We start from the raw sequence: 26,939 nt of genomic DNA, 5'->3' as shown, positions 1-26,939 counted from the left end.
TTTCAAAGTGAAGTTGGGAGGAGAAAAAGAAAAAGACAAAAACTTTTAAGGCTTGAAAGAGGACAAGTGTCCAGCAACAATGAGTTGGGGATGGGTGAGACGCTAAATCTGAGGCTGGCTCCCTGCTGTGACCTCACCACCTGCCCACCTCTGCTCCAGTCTAGCAGGAGAGGCGGCCCCACTCTTCTGGTTCTTCCTGGCAGACCAGAATGCCAGATTTTTATGGTTTAAACAAATGTTGGCATCCATCTCAAAAAAAAAACTCCTTCTGTAAGTCAAACAAAATATAGGCAGGTCAGTTTTGGTCAGGCCTAAAGACTGCGCCTGAAATCCTTAGAGACAGGAAGCAGATTCTGGTTGTCAGGGCAGGCGGAACGGCGAAGGCTTGCTGAGGCCTGTGGGCTCTCTTTCTGGGCAAGATGAAAATGTCTTTGGAGCTAAAGAGTGCTGGTAGTTGCACAGTGTTGTGAATGTGTTTAATGCCACTGAACTGTGCATTTTTAATGACTGAAATGGTAAATTTTATGTTTCCCAAAAAAGGAAAAAAAACAAAACCCTGTTTATCTGTTAGGTTCCAAGGGGGCTGAGCTGGCAGGAGGGCAGCCGGGGTCAGCTGTACCCTTCTCTGGAGTTGGAGCTGCCCAGGCCGGCTCCTGCCCTCATGGCCTCAGGGATATCCACAGTGAAATGAAAACCCAGCGGCAGAGTCTGCCCCTGAGTCAGGTGCTCACAGGGAGACCTGGACAAGGCTTCTGAAAGACGAGACGCGAATGAAACTCCTCTTCAAGCCACTTGCAAAACACAGTGTGCAGGACTGACCAGGTTTTGCTGTGGAACTGCTGCTTCTTGGCTGAGATCCTGGGAAGACATGCTCGGCTCTGGAGCAGGTGTCCAGGATCTTCTGAGAAGCAGCCTGTGTCCTTCAAGAGGAGTCCCATGGTGGCCAGGGGTTGGTGGGGCTGGGGGATGTCCCCCATTTTCTGGTGCCCATCGGTGCCCCCCAGGGACTCAGGGCCGGGTGGCCAAGGCCCGAGGCTGGCCATTCACATGTGGCCGTGGGCCGTGTGGAGTTTCTGATGGTCGATGAGGTGGACCATCCAGGGGAAGGCCTTCCCGCAGACGCTACACTGGAAGGGTCTCTTGGGGCTGCGAGGGGCCACTGAGCCTTGGGCTCCATCCCTGGGTGGGGCGGACTCCCGGGGGCCCTTGCTCCGGGGGACTTTCTTCCTGGGTGGCTCCAACAGGTGGATCTTGCCGTGCTCAGCAAGGACAGAGCTGTGCAGGAAGACCCTGCCACACTCGGGGCACGGAAAGGGCCCTTCCTCGCGATGGGTCTTCTGGTGCTCGATGAAGTGGGTGACCCAGGTGAAGACCATCCCGCAGTCCGCACACTGGAAGGGCCGCCCACCTCGGGGCCCACGCAGCGTTGCTGAGACCGCTGCAGCAGCCTCTTGGGTGCCACCTTTGGTGTGCTTGAGGGATGGCTGGTGGCGGACGCTCTGGTCAGTGTTCCTGTTTCTCCTTCGGGGACTGATTCTCTGAGCACTCGGACCCTTGAGGCTTGAGATCACAGCCCCTTCTGCACGCAGGTCTGAGGAGGGCCCTGCGAGAAGATCCTCAGGCTCGTCCCAGATACATGGCTTCAGAGACAGGCGGGCCCGGGACCCTGTGGAGGGCGAGGGAGACAGGTCACCTGTAGTGAGTGGATGGCTTTGGCATCTCCCTGTGCCCGCCAGGGGTGTGGAGGACCCCAATGACTGAGCCAAGTCTGGGCCCTTCTTCTGCTCAATATGTCCCCTGTGCCCTCTGTTCTGTCCTTTAAGATACAAGGGCACATGTGGCTGGGCGCAGTGGCTTACGCCTATAATCCCAGCACTTGGGCAGGCCGAGGAGGGTGGATCATGAGGTGACCAGTTCAAGACCAGCCTGCCCAACATGGTGAAACCCCATCTCTACTAAAATACAAAAATTAGCCAGGTGTGGCGGTGGGCACCTGTAATCCCAGCTACTCAGGAGGCTGAGGCAGGAGAATCGCTTGAATCCGGGAGGCAGAGGTTGCAGTGAGCTGAGATTGCACTACTGCACTCCAGCCTGGGCAACAGAGCAAGACTCCATCTCCAAAAAAAAAAAAAGAAGGGCATGTGTTTTGGGAGCAGATCCCACAGCACTGGCCCCTTGTTCCTACCTGGCTGGCCTTCTGGGTAACCCTGTGCTCCAACACTGTCAGACTGTCTGCCTTGGCTGCTGTTCAGATGGGGAGGCTGAGGCCCTTCTCGTGGGCTGAACGATGTATGTGGCAGTTCTAGGGGCCCCCGATCTCAGTCCCCACAGGAGGTGTGCATGGTTTCTGGGGGAAGTGTGGAGTTTACCACCGAAGCCCCCAACTCCACCCATTAACAAAGTCTGTGACTTTGGGTTGAGGTGCCAAACTCCATTTCCAACCCTTAATCCACGCGGGAGCCAGACTCACCCAGCAAGCCAGGGGCATGGGGCGCCTCGGCCTCCGCTCTGGTGTGCAGACTCTGCAGGAGCTGGGTGGGCTCTAGCCACTCACTTTCCTCAGGGAGTGCCGGGGCTGCTGCCGCTGCATCCAGAATCAGCTCAGACGCCTGGAATGGCAAGCACAGGACTGTTCGGCAGCTGCCCCTCAGGAGCCGTCCTCCCCACCACCACGGAACAACAAAGGAACGGGCATCATCCCCAAAGGCTGTCTCCCAGGGCGGTATGCGGTGGCGTGCCTGTTGTTCCCGTGCTTTGGGATGCTGATGCCGGAGGATTGCTTGAGGCCAGGAGTTTGGGACCAGCCTGGGCAACATAGCAAGACTCTGCTTATACAAAAAAATAAGTAACCACTCCCAAGGAGCTCTTACCAGGACCTGAGACATAATTCGAGGGGCCCCTGCACAAAATGGAAATGCAAGTCCCCTTGTTCAAAAATCGTTGATCATTTCAGGACGGTGACAACAGAGCATAAGATGGAGCCAGGGGACCCGTGCCACGGCTCAGGTCACTGTTACCCGCTGGGGCTCCTAACTCCCATCCCCCAAGGCTGCACTGTCCTTGCCCACAAGCCCAGAGAAGGTGGGCGACTGCACAGACTTCACATCCCACCTGCAACCTATGACCTTTGAGGCACTTAACCCTGTCCCGCCCAAAGCGGGGATCACCACTTCCTGGGAGGAGACTGAGCTGTAGTTGAAGAGCAAGAATTCAAAACAGAGGGGCTTGGCTTGGTGTCCAGGCTCCAGCTCTGCTCGCTCTGTGACCCTGGCTGAGGAGCTTTAGCTCTCTGGGTTTCCAATGAGGATGTAGGTTCTACGTGCCCAGAGCCTGGTACCATCAAGGGCTCGGCAAACTGCAACAGGCTCGTGTCAAAGGAAAACACAGTGACACTTATCAATGCAAATCAAGTTGTTGGAGGAGGTATGTCGAGTCAAACAAAGCATGAGAAGAGAGACCAGGAGTTAAGCACGCACTGATAAGGTCTTGAGTGGGTCTTCGTTTTCTGCTGCCCCAACCCTGACTGGATGCACAGGGATCTCAGGAAGCTGTCCAAGATTCCCAACAGCTGGGCAGAACCGGAGTGGAGGGATTGCTGGGCTAGAGACAGAGGAGGGAGGGAGAGAGGGAGCTGGTGGCAGGAAGGGAGTTAAGGCACAAGAGTCTTCCTGCTCTCACATTGGGAGTATGTGGATGGTGTGTTTGGCTGGGCTGTTGATTTTTATTTATTATCACATGCTAGTTTTGATTGTAAAACATGTTGAATTCTGAAATCGTCACCAGAGGAGCCATCATCTGCAAGAGTAAAGGCGGGACTCCCTTTTACGCCTCTTTCCGGTACCTGGCTGCTGGGGGCCACTGTGGACAGTCAGCCTACTCCCTACTTCACCCACCTTGGTGTCTGTGACTAATCAAGGGCAGCAGAGGGGCTGCGTGGAGAGAAGAGTGGGTGGCCTGTGTGTGTGTGTGGAGACGGGCATGCTTAGTTCCCCTGACTCTCGGGAGGCATCTGAGGAGCTATCAGCACACTTGGGTCGGGCACAGAAACCAAGACATTCCTGGGGCCCTATCTGTACCTTCAAATGCAAACACATCCCCATAGCCCCAGTGAGCCACTGGCCACAGATCTGGGCTCTTATCCTTCCAGAGATGGACCCAGGTTTATTGTCTCAGGGATGACAGGTGGGGAGATTGGACAGGGGAGGGAGACGCATTTACACCCTGGGAAAGTCCTAATGCAAACCAAGCAACCGAGAAAAAGAAAACAAGAATGAGGGTCCAGGCATGGTGGCTCACGCCTGTAATTCCAGCACTTTGGGAGGCAGAAGTGGGCGGATTAAGAGGTCAGGATATCGAGACCATCTTGGCCAACATGGTGAAACCCATCTCTACTAAAAATACAAAAATTAGCTGAGTGTGGTGATGCGCACCTGTAGTTCCAGCTACTTGGGAGGCTGAGGCAGGAGAATCACTTGAACCCAGGAGGCGGAGGTTGCAGTGAGCTGAGATCGCACCACTGCACTCCAGCCTGGTGACAGAGCGAGACTCCGTCTCAAACAAAACAAAAACGAGAATAAAGGAGAAATGTGAATGCCTGGCAACTTACTGTTTTTGAGGAATTATCTTAATGGCTCTATTTTATTTATTTATCTAGAGACAGGGTCTCGCTCTGTCACCCAGGCTGGAGTGCAGTGGCGCGATGTCTGTCAGGTCAGCTCACTGCAACCTCCACCCCCTGGGTTTAAGCGATTCTTGTGCCTCAGCCTCCCGAGTAGCTGGGACCACGGGCACGTGCCACCACACCCAGCTAATTTTTGTATTTTTTGGTAGAGATGAGGCTTCACCATGTTGGCCAGCCTGCTCTTGAACTCCTGACCTCTAGTGATCCACCCACCTCAGCCTCCCAAAGTGCTGGGATTACGGGCGTGAACCACCGCGCCTGGCCAGGAATTATCTTAATGGCTTTAGTTGGGGCAATGTTGCTGGGTTATTTTGGAAAAAAAAGAAAGGAAAGAGTGGAGCAACATCACCAAGACGGTGGAGTAGGAGATACCAACCTTCATTTCCCCCTCCCACTACCCACACACAAATCAACTACAGACAGATATTCACAAGCCAGAATAGCCCAGAACGCTCAAGGACCCATTGAAGATCTGCAGCAACACAGTGGAGTAAAACGAAAAAACCCGAGAATGTCCACATGAGAAAGTTCACTGGTGAGATAATGCATACCTGAGATGCCAGGAGAACACTGTGAACAAAGAAGAAAAGCAGAGGCCACGAGTGTCAGCTACACGGTGGGAACCACCAGGGACCCCAGCAGTTTGCTCCACAGAGGACACTGGCTGGCATCACTTACCACTGACAGAGTTTCCAACAGTCATTCCCGCCAGGGCCTTAGGGTGCTACACCCATGTGATCTAAGTGACCTTAGAGTGCTACCCCCAAAGGGCTTCAGGCAGCTACTCTTACAGGCTTCTGGCAGCTCCCCACATGAGGTGATGGCGTTTCAGTCAACAACAGACCACACACACCACCGTGGTCCCGTAAAATTATAATGACTGTCTTCCACCACCATTTGAAGTCCAACTCCATAGCATACACTGCTTCCTTACCCTGAGTGTGCACCAGCAGCCCCCTGCCTACAACTCCTCCAGGACCAGCAAAGACCTGAATGAGTACCGCAAGCAATACAGAGGAAATCACAGAGGGATCCAAGATCTGCAGGATGATGGTACAGTGTTACAAGCAAAAAGATCTGATGGTGTGTCTTGACTTAGGCTGGTTGCAGACTGCACAGTTAAAACAGTTACTGGAAGATCAAGGGGATTTGTATTTGTGCTTTTGGAAAATGCTAGTGCTGTTAAGGCCTTGGAATGGAAAGAACAGAAGCTGGATGGCAAATTGATAGGACCACCCCCCACCCCTGCCACAAAGAGCCAAAGCTTGAAAAGGGAAAGAACCCCCTGAAAGGTTTTTGTGGGTGGATTGAGCCCAGCTACTTCTGAAGAACTAACTAAAGAATATTTTGGAGGCTTTGGAGAGATTGAAATTTTAAAGGCCAGGCGCAGTGGCTCACACCTAGAATCCCACCACTTTGGGAGGCCAAGGCCGAGACTGGAGAATTGCTTGACACCAGGAGTTCAAGACCAGTGTAGGCAACATAGCTAAGTCCCATCTCTACAAAATTAGGAAATTACCAGGCACTGTGGCTCAAGCCTGTAATTCTAGCTGAGATGGGAGGATCACTTGAGCCTGGGCAGTCAAGGCTGTAGTGAGCTGTAACTGCACCACTACACCCCAGTCTGGGGAGATCCCATCTCAAAAAAAGGAAAAAAGGGCTGGCCTCAGTGGCTCATGCCATGATCCCGGCACTTTGGGAGGCCAAGGCAGGTGGATCACTTGAGGTCAGGAATTCGAGACCAGCCTGGCCAACGTAGTGAAACCCTGTCTCTACTAAAAGTACAAAAATTAGCCAGGTATGGTGGTGTTCATCTGTGGGGCAGGAAAATCGTTTGAACCCAGGAGGTGGAGGTTGCAGTGAGCCGAGATCATGCCACTGCACTCCAGCCTGGGCGACAGAGCAAGACTCCATCTCAGAAAAAAAAAAAAAAAAAGACAAAGAAAGAAAGTGACATGGTCTCACTCCATTGTCCAGCCTGGTCTCCAATTCCTGGGCTTCGGTTATCCTCTGGCCTTGGCCACCTCAAGCACTGGGATTACAGATGAAAACTCGGCTCAAACCACAGCATTTACACTTACCTACGTGCCCCAGGGCAGTTAGTATACTCATTAAGAAACACTTGCAGGGTTAAAGCTATAAAATGCCTATTCATCAATTTTTTTTTGAGAATTCATAAATATTAAGGATCTAAAACAAACTTCTTTCTCAAGTAATTGAAATCTGAAAGCCTTTGGAAGCCAACTGTCCCTGCACAAAGGTTTACAATTGAGAAATACCTCCTGTTCCTATTTTGTCAAGTTTCTTTACTGGCTGAACAAAAAGAAGCTTTGAGTAATGGAGAAGGCATCGTCTGAGCACAGCTGCTTTCCTGGCTGCCTGTGCTGTTCCTATGTCTTCCAAATCCTATGCTTGGAGGCCCCTGGAGGGACATTTTTGCCAGGAACCAACCTGACCTTAAAAAGATGAGTGTGAAACAGCCGGCTGGGCAGGAGGGTGGAGGTGGCCACAGGACACCATCTGCCCATGCCCTGGCCAGCCCGACCATGCTGCCGAGTGCCGAGTGCGGGGAGGCCGCCCTACCCAGAGGGCACAGGGCAAACCCTAAGCACTGCAGGTGTTGTCATTGAAGCCCCAGGGGATGCCCTGTGCTGCATCTTCGTGCTTCAGTGACCAGCTTGCTTGTTAAAGGAGCCCAGGGGTCTGAGCCTGCAACACCACAGGGGTAAGAAGGGCATGCTGCTGTGGGTGCACTGGACTCAAACCTCGCATTAGAAGCTACAAAGAACCCCAAATGCGCTTCAGAGCCCCACCAACCCCTGAGCCAGGCTCATCCCTGACACAGCAAATCCACTGCAGCCCCTGTGGTGCACAGCCCAAGCACCACCCAAGGGAGTCTCATGGCCAGGGCTACGTCCGAGTCACGATGGCTCTTGGGGCAGGCAGACCGGCGTGGGAAAACTCTGTGCCAATCGACTTCTTAAAGAATTGGGGGAAAATAGAAAGTCAAGAAAGAGCTCTGATACACAAGGGAAACCGCATGTGAGAAGCGGCACTCCCAGCAGGGAGACATCACTCTCCAGAGGCCACAGAGATGGCAGATACCTCTGTCTCCACAGTGACCCAGATCCAACTGAAAGCGTTCAGGAAGACAGGTCTATTGATGCTGAAATCTAGAAATCAAGGTCCACAGGTGAATGGAGGCATCTTCAGCCCTGAGGAGACCAGGCTGTGTCTCCTGACACCTCTGAGGGTGGGCACAGCAGCCAACTCTGTGTGGGCAGAGCCCACATGGTCCTTATTCCCCTCCCTGGGGACAGGGCAGCACAGTCAGACGCTGAGACGTGAGGCTACACACAGAGGGGCGTCTTCCTGCCTTGGCCTGGCCCGGCCGCCTCTAGAGCCAGGAGGCCGTAGCAGCCATACCACAGTGGATCCAGACACGATTCTGTGGAGGGGTTCTAGGATTCCAGACAGATTCAATCTCCGTGGAATGATGAAAATGAAAGTTTACTTGATTATGGAAGTCTCTGACTTATTCCAGCCAGAGTATCAGATGAGCCACTAAGAATCACCACAAAGCAATCGTTCTCATGGCCCTCGCCAGGGCGGCGGCACAGCAAGAGGACAGGTGCCCAGGCCAGTGGCTCTAGCTCTTCACCTCTGCGACTTCCTTCTCCACCTTCTCCTTGGCTTTCTCCTTCTCCACCTTCTCTTTTTCCGGTGTTGCTACAATCTCGGCCACCTGGCTGGTGCAGACGTGAACATCTTCTTTGTCCACCAGCTCAATCACCTTGACAAGGTGGTTGAAGTTGACCTTGCCATTTTCTTTCTTTCTTTTTTTCTTTCTTTCTTTCTTTTTTTTTTTTTTTTTTTTTTTTTGAGACGTTGTCTTGCTCTGTTACCCAGGCTGGACTGCAGTGGCGTGATCTCAGCTCACTGAAAGCTCCACCTCCCGGGTTCACACCATTCTCCTGCCTCAGCCTCCCAAGTAGCTGGGAGTACAGGCGCCCACCAGCACGCCTGGTTAATTTATTATTATTATTTTTTTTTTTTTTTGAGACGGAGTCTCGGTCTGTCGCCCAGGCTGGAGTGCAGTGGCGAGATCTCGGCTCACTGCAAGCTCCGCCTCCCGGGTTCACCCCATTCTCCTGCCTCAGCCTCCCAAGTAGCTGGGACTACAGGCGCCCGCCACCGCGCCCGGCTAATTTTTTCTATTTTTAGTAGAGACAGGGTTTCACCATGGTCTCAATCTCCTGACCTTGTGATCCATCCACCTCGGCCTCCCAAAGTGCTGGGATTACAGGCGTGAGCCACCGCGCCCGGCCAATTTTTTGTATTTTCAGTAGAGATGGGGTTTCACCGTGTTAGTTAGGATGGTCTCCATCTCCTGACCTCGTGATGCACCCGCCTCGGCCTGCCAAATTGCTGGGATTACAGGCATGAGCCACCATGCCTGGCTGCCATCCTTATTTTCATCCAGTGCTGTGGCCAGGCTGGTGAGCTTGCTTTCGGGAATGTGCTTGACTTGCTTCAAGGCATTGATGAGCTAGGCAACACTGATGACATTCTCCGCCGTGGGCACGCCCTTGGCTGGGGCCAACTTGCTGGCCTGCTGGTCCATCTCCAGCTGTGAGATCAAGCTGTTGATCTGCCCGTCATCTGCTGCACCCTTTTTGTCAGTCTCTTGCTGGCTTTAGATTCTTCCACGTATTTTTCTTCGCCAGTCTTTGAAAGTTCCTTCTTGACCTCCTTCAAGTCCTCGCTGTAGTCCTGCATGTCCTCCTTCAGCTGCTCCAGCTCCTCCTTCTCCTTGGTGAGTGACTTCTGTTCCTGCAGCTTAGAGCAGGCATCCCTGAGAATGTTGATTTCCTCCTTAGTGATCTCTTCCTCCTTCAAGCCCTCCAGCATGGGGGCAGTGTCCTTCAGGATCTCTGACTGCAGGACTGTGTCAGGCACTTCTGACTGTGGCTGGACCCCTGGCCTTTGGGGAGCGGCTTCCACATGTTTGGGCTCAACATCCTTCGCTGCTCGGAGTGCTTCTGCAGCTTCCTCTCACGGTGCTCCTGCTGGATGGCCACCTCCTCCTGCAGTGTGGCCTCCAGCTTGGCCTTGTTGTCCACCTGCTCGCCCTCCACCTCGGCCACTTTCACCTGCGCTTCCTTTGCCACAATCTCTGGGAGGGTCTGCAGTGTGGACTTGAGCTGGTCGACTGGTGAGAGGATGTCCGGGAGGTACATGGTCAGGGACAGGATGAGCAGCGATGTAGGGATCTCCTGATGCAGGTATAGGTCCAGCCACTGCTTCAGCTGACCCCTCAGCTGGTTTTCCGTGACGCCCAGGGCCCACATGCCTCGTGCCTGACATGCCACCTGCAGCTCCTTGACGTTCAGGCTGTCGACCCCTTCCTCAGCAATCAGCTTGTCCTCTGCCTTTATGGAGTGCAGCCTCATGGTGAGCTGGAAGTGCAGGAAGCTGTAGCTCGAGCAGCTTGCAAAGGGCCACCAGCTGCAGCTGTATCAGGTTGTCCAGGGTCAGCTCATTCTCAAATAATTTGGAAAAACGCATGATTTTCTCATTGCTGGGGCTCTCCCCCGTCTCCCGGATCTTCTGGAAAAACAAAAAACAAAAACAATTATTTGGTGGCGCTGCCCTTGGCTGCCTTGTTCTTCAAGCCCATCTCAATGGTGTCCTGGAGGAACTTGGCCAGCTCCAGCTTGACCCAAAGCTCCTTCTTCAGCCTCTCCTCCTTGATGAACTGAGTCTCAGATGTGGATGGCAAGATATTGGGGAAGAGTTTTACAGCAACAGGCAGCAGAAACTCCACAAACAGCACCACTGCTAACACGCACCAGGTGGAAGAGATGGGCGCAGATCAGGAGGCACTGCCTGCCTGCCCGCGGGTCAGGGTGTGACCCTTGAGGATGCGCCGGAGCATGCGTGCTGCCATCTTGGTGTCGCTCTTAGCAGGCGGAAGCCATGGTAGTAGTGCCTCAGCTCGCCCAGCACCCTCTGCCCCCAGGATCACCACCACCTCTGCGGGGGCGCTGTACACCAGGCCGCCTTCCCCCACCTTCTTGTTCTTGTCCTTCAAGGACTTGAGGGACTTCACTACTATTGAGTCATCGCCAACAGGGCGCGAAGAGTGCCACCCGCACACAGGAAGGCACCGAGGCCCCGGGACCACAAAACCCACAGAGGTGGGGTCCATGGCGCTCTCCACGCCGTGCGAAGGCACTCGGGCCTCAGAGCGCAACAGCTGAGGTGATCGCCTCTGAAGGACGGATACACAGGATGGATGCGAGTACAGCAGCCAAATGGAACTTGCAGGCAGCTCCTCAACCCTAGGATGTTGGCACAGCTGAGATGAGCTGGATCCTCCGGACTACCCCGCGGGGCGGTGACCCGAGGCGGCGGCGGGAGGCGGGCGGGCCCCGGCCCGGCAGCTCCTCAGTAAGATGGACGCCATGCCTGCGCTGGCTCCTCCTCCTCCTCCGCTGCGGCGGCCGCGACTCTTCGCCGTCGCGGCGGCTCCTCAGGCCCGGCCGGCGCGAACGGTTGACGGCGGCGGTTGGCCTCCGACGGGAGGCGCACAGCTCCGATGTTTTTGTGTTTTTAAAAAAGGTATAATCCTTCTTCCGCTTCTTTCAAACAAAGCTTTTGTTTCTGCTGCCTCCAGAGCATAACCTTTCTGTGGGATAATGATGTATCATTTGTTTCTTTTAAAATGACACAGTGTTTTTGTTTTTGAGACGGAGTTTCGCTCTTGTTGCTCAGGCTGGAGTACAATGGCGCGATCTCGGCTCACTGCAGCCTCTGCCTCCTGGGTTCAAGCGATTCTCCTGCCTCAGCCTCCCGAGTAGCTGGGATTACAGGCGTGCACCACCATGACCAGCTATTTTTTGTATTTTTAGTAGAGACAAGGTTTCACCATATTGGTCAGAATGGTCTTGAATGCCTCACCTCCTGTGATCCGCCCACCTCAGCCTCCCAAAGTGATGGGATTACAAGCATGAACCACCGCGCCTGGCTTGTTTATGTTTTAATATGTTGTTATAAGAGAAGGTTTTTCAGGCCAGGCACAGTGGCTCACACCTGTAATTCCAGCACTTTGGGTGGCTGAGGAAGGAGGCCAGGAGTTTGAAGCCAGCCTGGGCAACATAGTGAAATCCCATCTACACAAAAACTAAAAAAAAAATTTAAATATATAAAAATTAGCCGGTGTGGTAATGTGTGCCTATGTTCCCAGCTACTCAGAAGACTCAGATGGGAAGATCGCTTGAGCCCAGGAGGTTGAGGTTGCAGTGAGCCCTGATCATGCCACTGCACTCCAACCTGGGTGACAGAATGAGATTCTGTCTCAGAAAGAAAAAAAAAATGTAAAGCAAAAACTTACAGTTAGATAAATTATATTGAAGAAGAAAATATATTTGTCAGTTTAGTAGCCTCAGTGCGCCATGTTTATACAGTCCACAGCATAATAACTTCCCAGGCCTTCACATTCACTCACCACTCAGACTCACCCAGAGCAACTTCCAGTCTCACAAGCTCCCTTCCTGGCAAGTGCTTTATACAAGTGTACTATTTGTCTTCTATTTTGTATTTTTACTGTATCTTTTCTATGTTTAAATACACAACATTGTGTTACCGTCACCACAGTATTCAGTGCAGGTCGGTAGCCTAGGAGCCATGGGCTGTGCCGTCTAGGTGTGTGAGTGCCCTCTGCGATGTATGCATGGTGACGAAACTGCCTAAGGAAGCAGTTCTCAAAAGGCGTCCTGATGCTTCGGCGGTTGTACATGCTCAGCGATCGCCAGTTGTGCCCACTCCACAGTGCCTTCTGGCCAGCCGGGCTGCCCCACACAGAGCGGCTCCACCTCTGCCTCATCTGTGCTCCCACTCTCCAATACCCGGCGGCTTCAAAAGCAGAGGTACCTCAGGCAGTGTTAGCTTCCTGGCAGCGGGAATGCCTGGGCTGGCGCGCACCAGCACCATCAATGCCCCTTCCCAGAGCTGCTGTCGCTCCACGCAGGTGCCAGGCCTCAGCCCTAAGGCCCCTCCCTCCACAAGTGCCGCTCACTCAGGGACGCTGGGGCACCCTGCTGCGGCTGAGCCCCACAGCCAAACCCAGCGCCAACAGGGATCCTCTCAGCAGCCTTTCCCACCTACGACCACCCAAAAAGAGAGTCCTTTGAGTTGCTGTGTAGTGAGGGGATGGCCTCTGAGCGCAGCTGTGGTTTCTACGTGGAGTCTGGGATGGGAGAGGGAGTCAGATAGCACATCTGCCTGCAGAAGCTGAGGAAACCCGTGGCTGACAACTGTAGTCTACCCAGGTTAGATGCCTCCGTTAGATGCAGAAGAGAGACCACAGGCCCACGAAACTTTGTTTTGGTGCAGGAGAGGGGTTCTCATGATGATCTTTAAATTTATTTTAGGGCCAGGCCCGGTGGCTCGCGCCTGTAATACCAGCACTTTGGGAGGCTGAGGCAGGCAGATCATGAGGTCAGGAGATCCAGACCATCCTGGCTAACATGGTGAAACCCTGTCTCTACTAAAAATACAAAAAAATTAGCCGGGCGTGGTGGTGGGCACCTGTAGTCCCAGCTACTCGGGAGGCTGAGGCAGGAGAATGACGTGAACCCGAGAGGCAGAGCTTGCAGTGTCCCAAGATCAGGCCACTACAATCCAGCGTGGGCAGCAGAGCCAGACTCCGTCTCAAAAAAAAGAAAAAAAATTGATTTTAAAGTTAAATGGAAAAAACGAACATAAAGACTACTCCAGCCTGGAATATATTGATCTTTATACCAGTGTGGTCATAAAATATATAATTAAAAAAATTTTTTTCTTGAGACAGAGCCACCCTGAAGAGCCCGTGTCCCAGCAGCGGGGTCACGCTGGCAAGTGTTGGGTGGCTTGTGCAGCTGCCCCACAGCAGGGAGGCTCTCTGGGGCCGCAGAGATCTGCCGGGAATGACAATAGAGTGACTAGTCTAAGGACACTGAGGTTACCAACACTGAGTACCCAGGGTTCCTCCCAACTGCCTGATGCCAACACATCTTCATACTTAGGGACTCAGGCTGGCTTGCCTCAGGCTGGTGTCAGACACAGGAACACAGTAGGTGGCCCCAGCAGCAGTGCTCACCTCTGACCCTGACTTCCCCCAGGTGGCGTAGGCGGTGCAGTCTCAGCCTCCCTTGGGTGCCCTCTGGAACCACTGACACCATCCCTGTCCCCCTAAATGAGCCCTTCTCTGCTCTATACTCTTGAGAAGGTGACCATATAGTATCTGAAAAATGGGTATGCCTCACATTCACTGTAGCTTGGCCTATATTTCCCATAGTCATCATCTCCATTGCTGTATTGGGCATTTTTTTTCTTTTTTGTTTTTGAGACAGGGTCTTGCTCTGTCGCCCAGGTTGGAGTGCAACAGCGCGATCTCGGCTCACTGCAGCCTCTACCTCCCAGGTTCCAGTGATTTTCCTGCCTCAGCCTCCTGGGTAGCTGGGATCAAAGGTATGAGCCACCATGCCTGGCTAATTTTTGTATTTTTACTAGAGATGGGGTTTGGGCATGTTGCCAGGCTGGTCTCGAACTCCTGACTTCAGGTGGTCCGCCTGCCTCGGCATCCCAAAGTTCTGGGAATACAGGCGTGAGGCCCCACGCCTGGCCGGGCATAGATATTCTGACACAATAAACAATAAATTAAAATTTGGCCAGGCCTGGTGGCTAATACCTGTAATCTCAATACTTCAGGAAACTGAGGTGGGCAAATCACTTGAGCTCAGAAGTTTGAGCTCAGTCTGGGCAACATAGAGAGACCTCGTCTCTAAAAAATATGAAAAATGTAAACAGGCATGGTGGCATGTCCCTATAGTCCCAGCTACTTGGGAGGCTGAGGTGGAAGGATCACTTGAGCCTGGGAGGTCGAGGCTGCAGTGAGCCATGATTGGGCCACTGCACTTCAGCCTGGGCGACAGTCAGATCGTGTCTCAAAATAATAACGATGACAAATAAAAATTAAAGTAAGTCTTTGCCACTTAAAAATTAGCCAGATATGATGGGACTTCATGAACTCCCCGGTAAAGTAGTTCATATTGTAAAAAATAAAGTAAGGCTGGGTGCGGTGGCTCACGCCTGTAATCCCAGCACTTTGGGAGGCTGAGGCAGGCGGATCACAAGGTCAGGAGTTCAAGACCACCCTGGCCAACAAGGTGAAACCTTCTTCTCTACTAAAAATACAAAAATTAGCTGGGCATGGTGGCATGTGCCTGTAATCCCAGCTCTTCGGGAGGCTGAGGCAGGAGAATTGCTTGAACCAGGACCTGAGAGGCGGAGGCTGCAGTGAGCTGAGGTCGGACCACTGCACTCCAACCTGGGCTACAGAGCAAGACTCCATCTCAAAAAAAAAAAAAAAGTAAAGTAGAAGTGCAGACTTTCCTCTGCATCTAATTAGGAATAAATAGTAACTTCTCTTAGGAAGCAAAATTTATTAAAAGACCTGTGCTAACATTCTTAAATATCTGCCAGCTGTAATAAAAAAATCAATGTACTTTATGTTCTTAGCTCCCACAATTTAGCCTAAATATCTGCCCTGGCATGCTTATATTGGTCTAAGCAAGCATTAGGTTATAGCTTATTTCTCTTCCTTATTTGAAGGTGTTTTTACTTTTCTCAGCATTCCACAAGTTACTTCCTCCTTCCTTTGTTCTCCTCTGCCTTTGCCTCTTTTAAAAAGTTCTTTTTTTTTTTTTTTTTTTTTTTTTTTTTTGGTTTTAGTCTTGTTTTGTTACCCAGGCTGAGTAGAGTGGAGCGATCTTGGCTCACTGCAACCTCTGTCTCCCAGGTTCAAGCTATTCTTCTGCCTCAGCCTCTTGAGTGGCTGGTACTACAGGCGCCCACCACCACACCGGGCTAATTTTTTGTATTTTTAGTAGAGATGGGGTTTTGTTGTGTTAGTCAGGATGGTCTCCATCTCCTGACCTTATGATCTGCCTACCTCGGCCTCCCAAAGTGCTTGGATTACAGGCAGGAGCCACCATGCCCAGCCGCTTCTTTTAAAAAGTTCTAAGTTACTAGCCAATTAGGACAAATACAGAATGTAAGGTCCCATTCCAGCCAATGGAAACTGGACACAGCAGTAGGGTGGACACATCAGATTATAAATGACCCTGTCTCCTTTGTTCAGTGTACTCTCGTAGCAAAACTGCTGGTGACTGTACCCTTTCTGCAGAAAGTAAAAATGGCCTTGCTAAGGAAATTAAATTTATGTTCAAGTGCTATTTCTTTATGGCACCAGGGAACAAGCATTTCAAACAATATGGTCGCATGTAAGTTAAAACAGGGCCTTCATGGATTAAAACTCATTATCTATAAAAGCTAATTAAGGCCAGGCGCGGTAGCTCATGTCTGTAATCCCAGAACTTTGGGAGGCTGAGGCGGGTGGATCACTTGAGTCGAGGAGTTCGAGACCAGCTTGGGAAACATGGCAAAACCCCATCTCCACTAAAAATACAAAAATTATCTGGTGTGGTGGGGCATGCACCTGTAGTCCTAGCTACTCAGGAGGCTGAGGTGAGAGGATCACCTTAGTCTGGGAGTTTGAGGCCACAGTCAGCCACAATTGTACCATTGCACTCCAGCCTAGGCAACAGTGCGATACCCCCTCCCCAAAAAACAGGAAACATGGAGGAAACCAAAGATGCTGCAAGGCTGTGAGTGGATGGTACAGAGGGCGTGGGGGGCTTGGAGGGGAGGCCTGCAACCTCAGTCAAGGATGAAAGAAGCTGGGTGGCCCTGAGAGAGAGGTGGGGGTGTCCTGGGGCCGCCCAGGCTGTCAACGGTGTGCTGGAGGGATTGAGGTCCCGACACAGCCGGGGATTAGCAGTTATTGTTCAAGAGGACAAAGAAGAGAGACAAGGTTATCATTCAGAGAAGGAGAGAGAGGGGCCTGCAGTCTGAAGAAGAATGAGGACATGGCCCTGTCTGTTCAGTGCCAGAGGGAAGGGGAAGTGATTCGATTTTGTTGCTGCTCTGGTCTGAATGTTTGTGTCTCTATGAAGTTCATATATTGAAGCCCTAACCCCCAAATAGAGGGGATTAGGAGGTAGGGCCTTTGATAGAGAATCAGGTCATGAGGTTGAAGCCCTCACAACTGGGATTAGTGCCCTTTTAACAGAGCCCCAGAGAATTCCCTTGCCCTTTCCACCCTGTGAGGTTACCTGTGAATGAGGCAGCCGACCCTCAGCAGACACTGGATCTGCTGGCAGCTTGACCTGGGACTTCCCAGTCTCCAGAACTGTAAGAAATAAGCTTCTGTGGTTTGTTTGTTTTATTTTGTTTTGTTTTGTTTTCCCCAGATGGAGTCTCGCTCTGTTGCCCAGGCTGGAGTGCAGTGGTGCGATCTCGGCTCACTGCAACCTCCGCCTCCCCAGTTCAAGCAATTCTCGCCTTAGCCTCCTGAGTAGCTGGGATTACAGGTGTGCGCCACGACACCATGCTAATTTTTGTATTTTTAATACAGATGGGGTTTCACCATGTTGGCCAGGCTGGTCTCAAACTCCTGACTTCATGATCCTCCTGCCTTGACCTCCCACAGTGCTGGGATTACAGCCATTAGCCACCATGCCCAGCACTTCTGTGGTTTATAAGCCATCCAGGCTAGTTTTTTTGTTTGTTTTGAGACTGAGTCTAGCTCTGTCATCCAGGCTGGAGTATAGTGGTGAGATCTTGGCTCACTGCAACCTCCACCTCCTGGGTTCCAGCGATTCTCCGGCCTCAGCCTCGTGAGTAGCTGGGATTACAGTTGTCCGCCACCATGCCTGTCTACTTTTTTTGTATTTTTAGTAGAGATGGGGTTTCACTGTGCTGGCCAGGCTGGTCTTGAACTCCTGAACTTGTGATCTGCCCGCCTCAGCCTCCCGAAGTGCTGGGATTAGAAGCGTGAACCACTGCGCCTGGCTGTTTTTGTATTTTGAGTCAGGGTCTCACTCTGTCATCCAGGCTGGAGTGTGGAGACATGATCATCCCTTACTATAGCCTTGAACTCCTGGGCTCAAGTGATCCTCCTACCTCAGCCTCCAGAGTTGCTAAGACTACAGGTGCATGCCCCTACACCTGGCTATGGTTTTTTTTTTTTGACATGGGGTCTTGCTATGTTGCCCAGGCTGTTCTTGAACTCCTGAGATTCCTTGTGCTAGGCGCAGTGCCTCATGTGGGGGTCTCTGTTTCCTAATGTGTGCCCCTTTGTTCTGCTCAGGCGTGTTCTTCATGTGGCATCTAGACAGCCCCACTGTTAGGTCAGGTCCCCTCTAGGAGGGACCTGCTGGCCTGGGCCTGACAGCCACATGGGCAGATGGTGCTCTGGCCCTGTTTCTGCTCTGTGAGCAAAACCTTGCTCTATCCATTGTTCCACCGTGCTGTGTTTCCCCTGGCGGCTCCAATACTAAGATCCAGGGGCAGAAAGTGTTCAAACTCATGGTAGCCCTGATCGTAGGAACACATGCTACTCACTTAGCGGTTCTTACTTTTGTTCTTTTGTGATTTACCCATTACCCCTGTATTTCACACATCTGCGTGGCTCCACCCCTGATTTTAATCTCTCCAGCCACACCAAGATCTGCTAGGCTCCCAACCCAGCTGGGCCCCTCCCGTCGCCTTGAGGCCTGTGCACCAGCAGGTCTAGCTGCCAGGGAGCCCTCAGCGTTTCCTTCTGGCCCCGCCCAGAATCCTGGGTTCACTGAGAGAAGGTGATCAGGGGCAGCAGGACTTTCTCAACACCCAGCATCTGGTGCTGGTGACACAGGAGGATGGGTCCTAACTGCGCGGCTTGGAAAGGACGGGAGGGGCTGGGGTGAGGCCCAGAGGCGCACGGCATACACACACCTGCACTCACTGCCCTCGCCCAGCACTGAGCCCCAGGAAGCCTGGGGAATCTGTGGGGCAGGCGGGGAGTTTGGAGGTTGGGCTTTTTGGGAGCATTGGGGACAACCTCACACAGTCCTTGGATGGGGTTTCCTTGAGTCCGTCCCAGGAGCGGCACGCACACCCTGGGGTGCAGGAGCACGGAGCAGGGGGGCCCCGGGCTCACCTGGGATGGTTCTCTCTGGGACCTTGGACTCTTCCCATCTTCCTCCTCACCGAAACTCCAGTCCTGGTGTTCGACCGAGTCCAGAGATACCAGAACTGTGCAGGAGAAAGGGATTGTGAGAGGGGTCTGTTCTTCCCGGAGCCCCCAATTCTCCAGACCTTCGGGGGAGGGCAGACTCCCCAAACATTCCTGCAGCATCCCTGAGGCGCAGGCAAGAGTGATGGCTGTCATTCTGTCCCTCCATGTGGCTGCTGAGTAGGAACCTGTGGTGACACCGAGGGCTGCTGAGGACAAGTACCCTCTTCACTCACACTCCACACCCCTGTGTGCCTCCAGAAGCCCACGAGGACACGCACTGCAGCACTGACCAACTAGGGAGGCCTGGACACCGTGAGCCCACTGCTCCCCAAGACCCCCGGGGCTGCTGTGCACAGAGAGGACAACTGCTGAAGCAGGGTTCAGGACACCATTTACAGAAGGGTCAAGATGTGGGAACCAGGCCAGGCGAGGTGGCTCACACCTGTAATCCCAGCACTTTGGGAGGCTGAGGCAGGAGGATTGCTTGAGACCAAGAGTTTGAGAGCAGCCTGGGCAACACAGCGAGACCCCTCCCTCTATTTTTTAATTAAAAAAAAGAAAAATTCAAGACCATGGCCACCTCTGGGGTGTCAGGCAGAGTGAGGGACAACAGGACTAGGAGACGTGCACGGGGTTTCAGCCGACTCCACTGGTTGGTTCTTTTTTTTTTGAGACAGTCTCGCTCTGTCACCCAGGCTGCAGTGCAGTGGCATGATCTTGGCTCACTGCAATCTCCGCCTCCTGGGTTTAAGCGATTCTCCTGCCTCAGCTTCCTGAGTAGCTGGGATATAATGTAGGCATGTGCCACCACGCTCGGCTAATTTTTGTATTTTTAGTAGAGACGGAGTTTCACCATGTCAGCCAGGCTAGTCTCGAACTCCTGCTTTGTGATCCACCCGCCTTGGCCTCCCAAAGTGCTGAGATTACAGAGGTGAGCCACCGCGCCTGGCCATGGGTATTTCTTTTAAAACAACTGCAAGTCAGCCTTTCTGGAGGTTGGGCTTTGATAGGGCTGGGTGGTATGTGCAGGGCTGTTCATTATACTTGCTCTAGTGTTTCGTAGGCTCAAAATATGGAATGTAAAAAGCAGACCACTGCTATGGAAGACAAATAGAGCCCTTTGCTCAAAAACGATGAAGAATTTCGAGAGTGACCATGGAACATTAAACCTAGCAAGGGTGGCTCTGGGCTGGGATGGCTGTGAGGTCCACAGAGCATCAGAAGCCAGTGGTCTTGGGCCCTCTGCCCCAGGAGCAGAAAGTTCAAAGGGCCAATTCATCTGGCTTCTGCCTTGCAGTTTACAGGGCTACCCTTGTGCCTCTGGAAAGCTCACGGGCTGCCCTGAGGCAGTAAGGGGACCCTGGACCCTGTGTTCTGCAAACTGCTTATCACTGTTAGCCTGTAGGAAAGCTGTAGTCCGAGGGTGCAAAGGGAGGGCCTGTTCCTCTCCCTTGCTCCAGCCCTCTTTTCTCTGAGCTCTGATCTGACCCTTGTCACTCCCAGCCTTTGCTCCTGCAGTGTGGCTGCCTGGCATACCCTCCTTGCTGGGGCCCTGCTGAGGAAGCCCCCCTGAGGCCACAGTGCCATGACTGCTCTCACCATTCGTGGCTGCCTCTTTTGGCCTCCCAGTGTCCAATCCCTGCACTTCCGTCACTAGGAAAGAAAGAGCCTCAGTCATGGGACTGGGCCCTGGGTGGATGGAATCTCCACGTGGGGTCACAGGGGCAAAGATGCGGGAGGACAAAGCCCTCTCAGGCGAGAGGGGAGCTAAGAGAGGAGACAGGGAGGAAGCCCAGTTCCAACCCCATATTTCCCAGCTCCCAGAGTCGGGATGCAGACCTAAGCGTCTCTCCCCACCATCAGCCAGCGATGGGGCCTGCGCCCTGTGAAGGCTTAAGGATCTCTAGGATTCCTGAGTGTTGCAGGAGGCGCTGCATGTGGCTGGGAGGAAGTGGCCGGGCAGCGTCCTTCCCAGAGAGCAGCCGGTGAGGAGCAGCGGACACAAAGCCACAGGACAGATGGACGCATGGGAAATGGAGGCATCTTTAATCACTGAGTGAGAAACCCGAGGCAGATGAGGCGTGCAGCACATTTATATGTAAAAATAATTAAAAACACAGCCGCGGGGCAGGAGAGGTTTGCTGGTCGGGAGGGACCGGGCAGGGGTGGGAGCGATGCGGGCGGGCAGGAGGGCAGTTCGGTCCTCGGAGACGTCAGGCCCCCTGCCCGTCCCAGGGCTCGGAGCCTGCGCCTCTCACCTTCCTGCTGGCACATCTGTGTCAGGTCCTCCACCAGGCTGGCGGCCTCCCTGCAGCTTCGGGGGCCCTGTGACTGCACCCAGGTCCGCATCTTGCTGGGCAGCGCGCCCAGGAACTGCTCCAGCACCAGCAGCTCCAGCATCTGCTCCTTGGAGCGCGCCTCGGGCCTCAGCCACTGGCGGCACAGCGTCCAGAGCTGGCCCAGCGCGAGGTGAGGCCCGCCCGCCACGTGGTACTGGAACTGCCGGAAGCGCAGACGCTGGGCTTCGGTGTCCCTGGGGCTTGCTGGCCCAGGGTCCGCGTCCTGCTCACTCAGGGTTGGGGTCTGGGGGCGTCTGGGGGAGGCAGGGGCTTTGGGCCGTGGGAGCATTTCTCTGGCCACAGGGCCTGTCTGAGGGGTGTGTGTGGACTGGATCCCGAGTGGCTCCGGACACAGCCAGTGTGGCAGGCGGGCAGAGTCAGCAATCAGGGGCCTGCAGAGAGGGGCAGGGACAGAAGGGCCACATCAGATGGTGGCCCTCCATACTCAGGATGCCCCTCGGCTCCCTGCTTCCTTGTCCTGATCTCCAGCACCCCAAGGAACTAACCTGACCTCTTCCCACCTCCTGACCTAATCTTCCACATGCCTCTCACGGGCTACTCTGCACTGAGTTCAAGCCACTGGCTGCCCCAGGACCTTTGCACCTGCCATCCCACCCCAGCTCCTCCCCCTTCCCCCCAGCTCCTCCCCTCGCAGATGTCCCAGCCATCATCCTCATGGCGCCCTCTTCACAACCCCTATGACTTTCTGAACATATCTTTTCCCCTTACTTAGTTTAGCGTCTATCTCCCTCTCATTTAGTCACTCAACACACATCGACTGAGCTGCGGGAACAAGAATGCCTGCCCTGTGGTGTGGCCAGCACTGCCCAGCGTAGTTCCTACAGGGATGTAAACATTCTCTACCCATGCAGCCACCTACAGGTGGCTGGGAGCACCTGAAATAGGAACTGAATTTTAAATTTAAATTACATTTAAATGGAAGCAGCCAGGTGGGCTACATAATAATGGATGACAGCACCAGCAGCAGCAGCTCTGCCCATGGTGTTATCTTTGCTGTCTTCCTGCCTTTCCTACCAAGTCCAAGTTGGGAGAGGAGACCAGGAAGAGGGCAGGGGAGACTGGAGACTCTGAAAAGAGAGGGAAAGTGGGAAGGGCAATTAAAAAATAACCTTTTGTGGCTGGGTGCGGTGGCTCACACCTGTAATTCCAGCACTTTCGGAGGCCGGGGTGGGTGGATCACCTGAGGTCAGTAGTTCGAGACCAGCCTGACCAACATGGCGAAACTGCGTGTACTAAAAATACAAAAATTAGCCAGTGTGGTGGTGCACACCTCTAATCCCAGCTACCGGGGAGGCTGAGGCAGGAGAATTGCTTGAACCCAGGAGGCGGAGATTGCAGTGAGCTGAGACTGTGCCACTGCACTCCAGCCTAAGTGACAGAGTAAGACTCTGTCTCAAAAAAAAAAAAAAAAGAAGTTACCTTTTGTACATTTTCCAAGCCCATTATGGTAAACATATAACTGAAGAAAACATTAAAAGTTGTGAAAATAAAAATAAGCAGGGAGGTTTTGGTTGTTTGTCTTTAACTATTGTACTCTGGACTGATCTGCTGGTGAGAATATAAATTGTCACGACCTTTCTGGAAAGCACTGTGGCCACTTATATATCAAGAACACTTGGTAGATTGCGTGCAAGATGTGAGATTCAGGCACCAAGATTCACTACAAAAGTGCCCAACAGTTGAATGTGGTGGGATCAACTACCTTCCCCATCATGTGACGGGAGTATTCAACTGTGTCCAGTACACAACACCATGACATGACCATGGGGAGTAGACACATGATGTACAGATGACATGACGCATAGGGAACGTGGGATGCAGGATGATGCATGAGTGTCATAGAAAGGGAGTGCTGGGAAGAGGCCCACGGGGGGGGGGCAGCCAAGTGCTTTGTGCTCTTCATACTTCTCTGAATCTCCAAATGGTGTCAGGATCCCATGTGACCTTCATCAACATGGAAAAACAAAAACAAAACAAGAAATCTTTAGGAAGGATTTTTAACCATATGGGAAATGCTTATGACAAATGAAAAGGAGGGATTCCATGGGATTTTTCCCTCTTCATCTTCTGCTGCATTTTTCATACACTCTGCAGTTCTTGTGCATCTGGTTTTACAATCCAGGAGAAAGGAGAGGTGCAGGGTGGCAGAAAAGGCAACTCATGGGGACTGTGCCCGGCCAGCCATCTTCGAGTCAGCGTACCCAGCCACCCGCACCCTGATTGGGAAACTACCAGCTTGGTCTTCCCTGCCAAGGCCACAGGCAAAAATGCTCTCTTATGTTGTATTCACGCTCTTATATATATAGTTTTGAGTAAGAAAAAAGGGCCCATTTGGAAGCTCCACAGGTTCAAGAAGTCCCTTTGCCCTGGGGCCTCAGACCTTACACTCTCTCAGGTGCTCATGGCAGCTCACACTGGAGACTGCAGGGAGGGGGGCTGTAGCCCCTCAGCATCCTCCAGGGTCTTGGGCTGGGGTCTGTGGGAGGAGAGGCTAAGTTTATCCCGGATGAGGGTAAAGAGGAGGTCTTAGCAGAAGGCACCAGAGGTCCATGGGTGTGTCTGGGGTCTATATGGGGGTTGACGGAAAACCTGGGCCAATGTGGGGGTGCCTGAGCTGATGAGAGTCCAGGACTGATGGGGGGGGCCACTTCTGGAAGATGAAGAGGGCCTGCAATGATGTGGAGGGGACTGAGGTCTACATGGCTGGTGAGGAGGATCTGGGCCCCCCATGGGCAATGCTGTGGTGGCCCTGGGGTCCTAGAGGTCTACTTTGGTGGGAGTCTGGGATTAATGCTGGGGGTGTGTGTGTGTGAGAGAGTGTCACTTGGAGGGCTCAGTGCCTGTGGAAGGGCCAGGTTCACTTGACATGAGCACTGAGATCTGCAGCCCAAGCCCCAAATTCTATTGTGGGGATGGGCGGGAGGGCTTTGCCGCTGATGGCGGATGCTTAGTGACATAGTAGACGTGTTCGCTGCGACAGTCAGTGAATGGCTCTGGCTCTGAGAAGGGGGCTTAGAGTAGGGAGGGCGTTGGGAGCTTAGGATGCCACTCGGGGGCGCTCCATAATAAATGGGCTGGGGAAGTGTGCACTGGGAACACGGGGGAGGGGCAGCGACGACGGCTGGTCGGGTGGGGGATGGGTCGTGGCGGCTCCTCAGGAGGGAGATGGGCCCGGGCGGGGGAGCTTGTAGGGAAGGAGACGGGTCGGGGACTGCTGTTCCAGTGGGGGATGGGCCCGGGGGGCTGGTAGGGAGGGAGATGGGTCCGGGGGCAGCTGTTCAGGAGGGAGATAGGTCACGGGATGCCGATCATGTGTGGAAGGGAGAACTTGGACGCGGCCGAGCGGTGTCTGGGCGGACAAAGGGGGTACGTAGAGGGGCTTCGGCCTCAAACTGACCGGCGGATGCCAACGGGGGTTGGGATCCCTGAGGAAGGGGCGGCCCTAGCCCCCAAGTCCCCCGCGCCGCGTGGCCTCTAGCCTTCCCCTCCCCTCCCCTACGGCGACCTCAGGACTCCGGACGGGCTCTGGAACCCCGGCCCGGTCCGCCCCCGCCCGGGCCCGCCTCCCCCGACGCGCGCCCCTGGCCCGCAATCCCGAGCCAGCTCCCGCCGACACGGCGCCGCGCCCCTCCCGGGTGGGCGTCCCGATGGACGCTCTGGCGGGCGGAGGGACGGATGGGCCGCGGCGGACTCACCGCGCGCGGGCTTCGCTCGGGCCTGGGCCGCTCAGTCATGGCGACCCCTGGGCTGGCGAGCGCGCCCCACGCCGCGGGCGGACCCCATCCCGGCACCCCGCGCGCCGCGGGCGGCCGCCATTGGTCCGCTGGAGCGCGCCGAGCGTCGGCGACATGTCACGCGCCGCGGGACTCCGGGGCGGGGGCGGGGCTGTGACGCATGAGGCGGCCGGGGCCAGTCAGAAGCCGCCTGGAATGAGCGCCCCGCCCCCGCCGTGCCCTCCAGTAACCTCCGGCCGCGTTTACGGTCGCCTTGGCAACGGGTAGCGCAGCGTAGGGGGCACTGCTGGGGGATGTGGAGAAGGGGCAGGCTGCGGGGATGCCCATGTACGATGCGGCCGCTGGGCAAAACGAGGACGATCCAGACACACAACCGTTTTTTACAGTGTCCAAGAGTAGTATGTGAAAACATTGTTTTTAATATAAATGTGTTTGGTACGATTATGTCCCAGACTAGGATCGCCAGACTTAGCAAATGAAAATACAGGACGTCGGCCGGGCGCGGTGGCTCACGCCTGTAATCCCAGCACTTTGGAAGGTGGAGGCAGGCGGATCACGAGGTCAGGAACTCGAGACCAGCCTGACCAATATGGTGAAACCCCGTCTCTATTAAAAATACAAAAATTAGCGGGGCGTGGTGGCGCATGCCTATAATCCCAGCTACTCAGGAGGCTGAGGCAGGAGAATCACTTGAACCGGGGAGAAGGAGGTTGCAGTGAGCCGAGATCACTCCATTGCACTCCAGTTTTCCAGCCTGGGTGACAGAGCGAGACTCCGTCTCAAATAAAAAAAGAAAAGAAAAGAAAAAGAAAGCTCAGTTATATGTAAACTGAAGAAAAACAAGTAGGCCGGGTGCGGTGGCTCACGCCTGTAATCCCAGACTTGGGAGGCCGAGGCAGGCGAATCACCTGAGGCCGGGTGTTTGAGACCGGCCTGGCCAACATGGTGAAACCCCGTCTCTACTAAGAAATACAAAAAATAGCCGGGCGAGGTGGCGGGCGCCTGTAGTCCCAGCTACTCGGGAGGCTGAGGCCGGAGAATGACGTGAACCCGGGAGGAGCTTGCAGTGAGCTGAGATCCGGCCACTGCACTCCAGCCTGGGCTACAGAGCGAGACTCCGTCTCAAAAAAAAAAAAAAAAAAAAAAATACAAAAATTAGCCAGGAATGGTGGCGCGTGCCTGCAATCCCAGCTACTTGGGAGGCTGAGGTTGGAGAATCGCTTGAACCGGGGAAGCAGAGATGGCAGTGAGCCAAGACCTGCCAACACACTCCAGCCTGCCCTGGGCAACAGAGTGAGACTCTGTCTCAAAAAAAAAAAAAAAGAAAAGAAAAAGAAAAAGAAAATTAGTATCAATGTGTCCTATATTTCATATACTTTAATGAAACATTACATAAGTACATTTCATATACATAAGTTTTAATATTGTCTACAATGTAACCATGTGCCAGAATAGTAGGATTCCACATATATTCCATTTGTATCTGAAAATCAGGTGGGGGTGAGATCATGATGCAAGGAGGGTCCTCAGCTCTGGGACTGAGCTCAGGGTAGGTGAAGCTGCCCATTGCTGAAGAAGCAGGAGAGTGTGAGCTAAGGAAGGAGAGGAGGACCCACCTCCAGGGGCCTGGGCCTAACCACCATGCATCTGCTGAACAGCTGTTTATTGAGGGCCTATACGTACCAGGCACTGTTCTGGACACTGGGGTGGGAGCACGTCAGTGAGAGGGACTGATAGGGCTTTAGCCCCTTGGAAGCCCATGTTCAAGGGGCAAACGCCAGTAAACAAAGCAGATGCTTCATGGAAATATAAATACCTAGAAGAAAATAAAACAGGGCCTGGAGATTAAGAGTCCCAGGAGTGGCCGGGCGCGGTGGCTCAGGCCTGCAATCCCAGCACTTTGGGAGGTGGAGGTGGGCGGATGACGAGGTCAGGAGATGGAGACCATCCTGGCTAACACAGTGAAACCCCGTCCCTACTAAAAATACAAAAAAAAAAAA

At 53.6% G+C, this 26,939-nt stretch overlaps 2 protein-coding genes and 1 pseudogene across 3 annotated transcripts in view; 1 reads left to right on the top strand and 2 right to left on the bottom strand.

Annotated features, from left to right (window-relative positions):
* Window positions 1-26,939, top strand: part of ZNF606 (zinc finger protein 606) — a 68,220-nt gene that overhangs the window by 5,328 nt on the left and 35,953 nt on the right. The gene's annotated exons all lie outside the window — the stretch shown is intronic.
* On the bottom strand, window positions 482-24,996 carry ZSCAN1 (zinc finger and SCAN domain containing 1). Of its 2 annotated transcripts, XM_025366028.1 has the most exons (6): window positions 24,901-24,996; window positions 23,111-23,149; window positions 21,104-21,576; window positions 18,768-18,862; window positions 2,471-2,609; window positions 482-1,666 (listed from the first exon to the last, which is right to left on the bottom strand). In XM_025366028.1, exons 3-6 carry the CDS (start codon window positions 21,471-21,473, stop codon window positions 1,044-1,046), a joined length of 1,227 nt encoding a protein of 408 aa, XP_025221813.1. In that variant the 5' UTR covers window positions 21,474-21,576; window positions 23,111-23,149; window positions 24,901-24,996; the 3' UTR covers window positions 482-1,043. The 2 variants fall into 2 exon arrangements, with proteins under 2 accessions (XP_025221813.1, XP_025221814.1); XM_025366029.1 differs by lacking the exons at window positions 23,111-23,149; window positions 24,901-24,996 and having other exon boundaries at window positions 488-1,666; window positions 21,104-21,673.
* Window positions 8,251-11,150, bottom strand: LOC112612019 (annotated as a pseudogene).

This window comes from Theropithecus gelada, chromosome 19 (genome assembly GCF_003255815.1).
Source record: "Theropithecus gelada isolate Dixy chromosome 19, Tgel_1.0, whole genome shotgun sequence".
In the NCBI taxonomy this organism is placed as follows: Eukaryota; Metazoa; Chordata; class Mammalia; order Primates; family Cercopithecidae; genus Theropithecus; species Theropithecus gelada.
The sequence above is the reverse complement of the archived record's forward strand: the minus strand, read 5'-3'. Positions and strand labels throughout refer to the sequence as shown.

Excerpts from the sequence above, each read along its gene's own strand:
- ZSCAN1 (XM_025366028.1), bottom strand. The coding sequence starts at position 21,473 with ATGCTCCCACGGCCCAAAGCCCCTGCCTCCCCCAGACGCCCCCAGACC. Across the intron at positions 18,863-21,103 it reads ACAGATGTGCCAGCAGGAAG|TTCTGGTATCTCTGGACTCG; the intron begins GTGAGAGGCGCA and ends TCTCCTGCACAG. Across the intron at positions 1,667-2,470 it reads CCATGCCCCTGGCTTGCTGG|GGTCCCGGGCCCGCCTGTCT; the intron begins GTGAGTCTGGCT and ends CGCCCTCCACAG.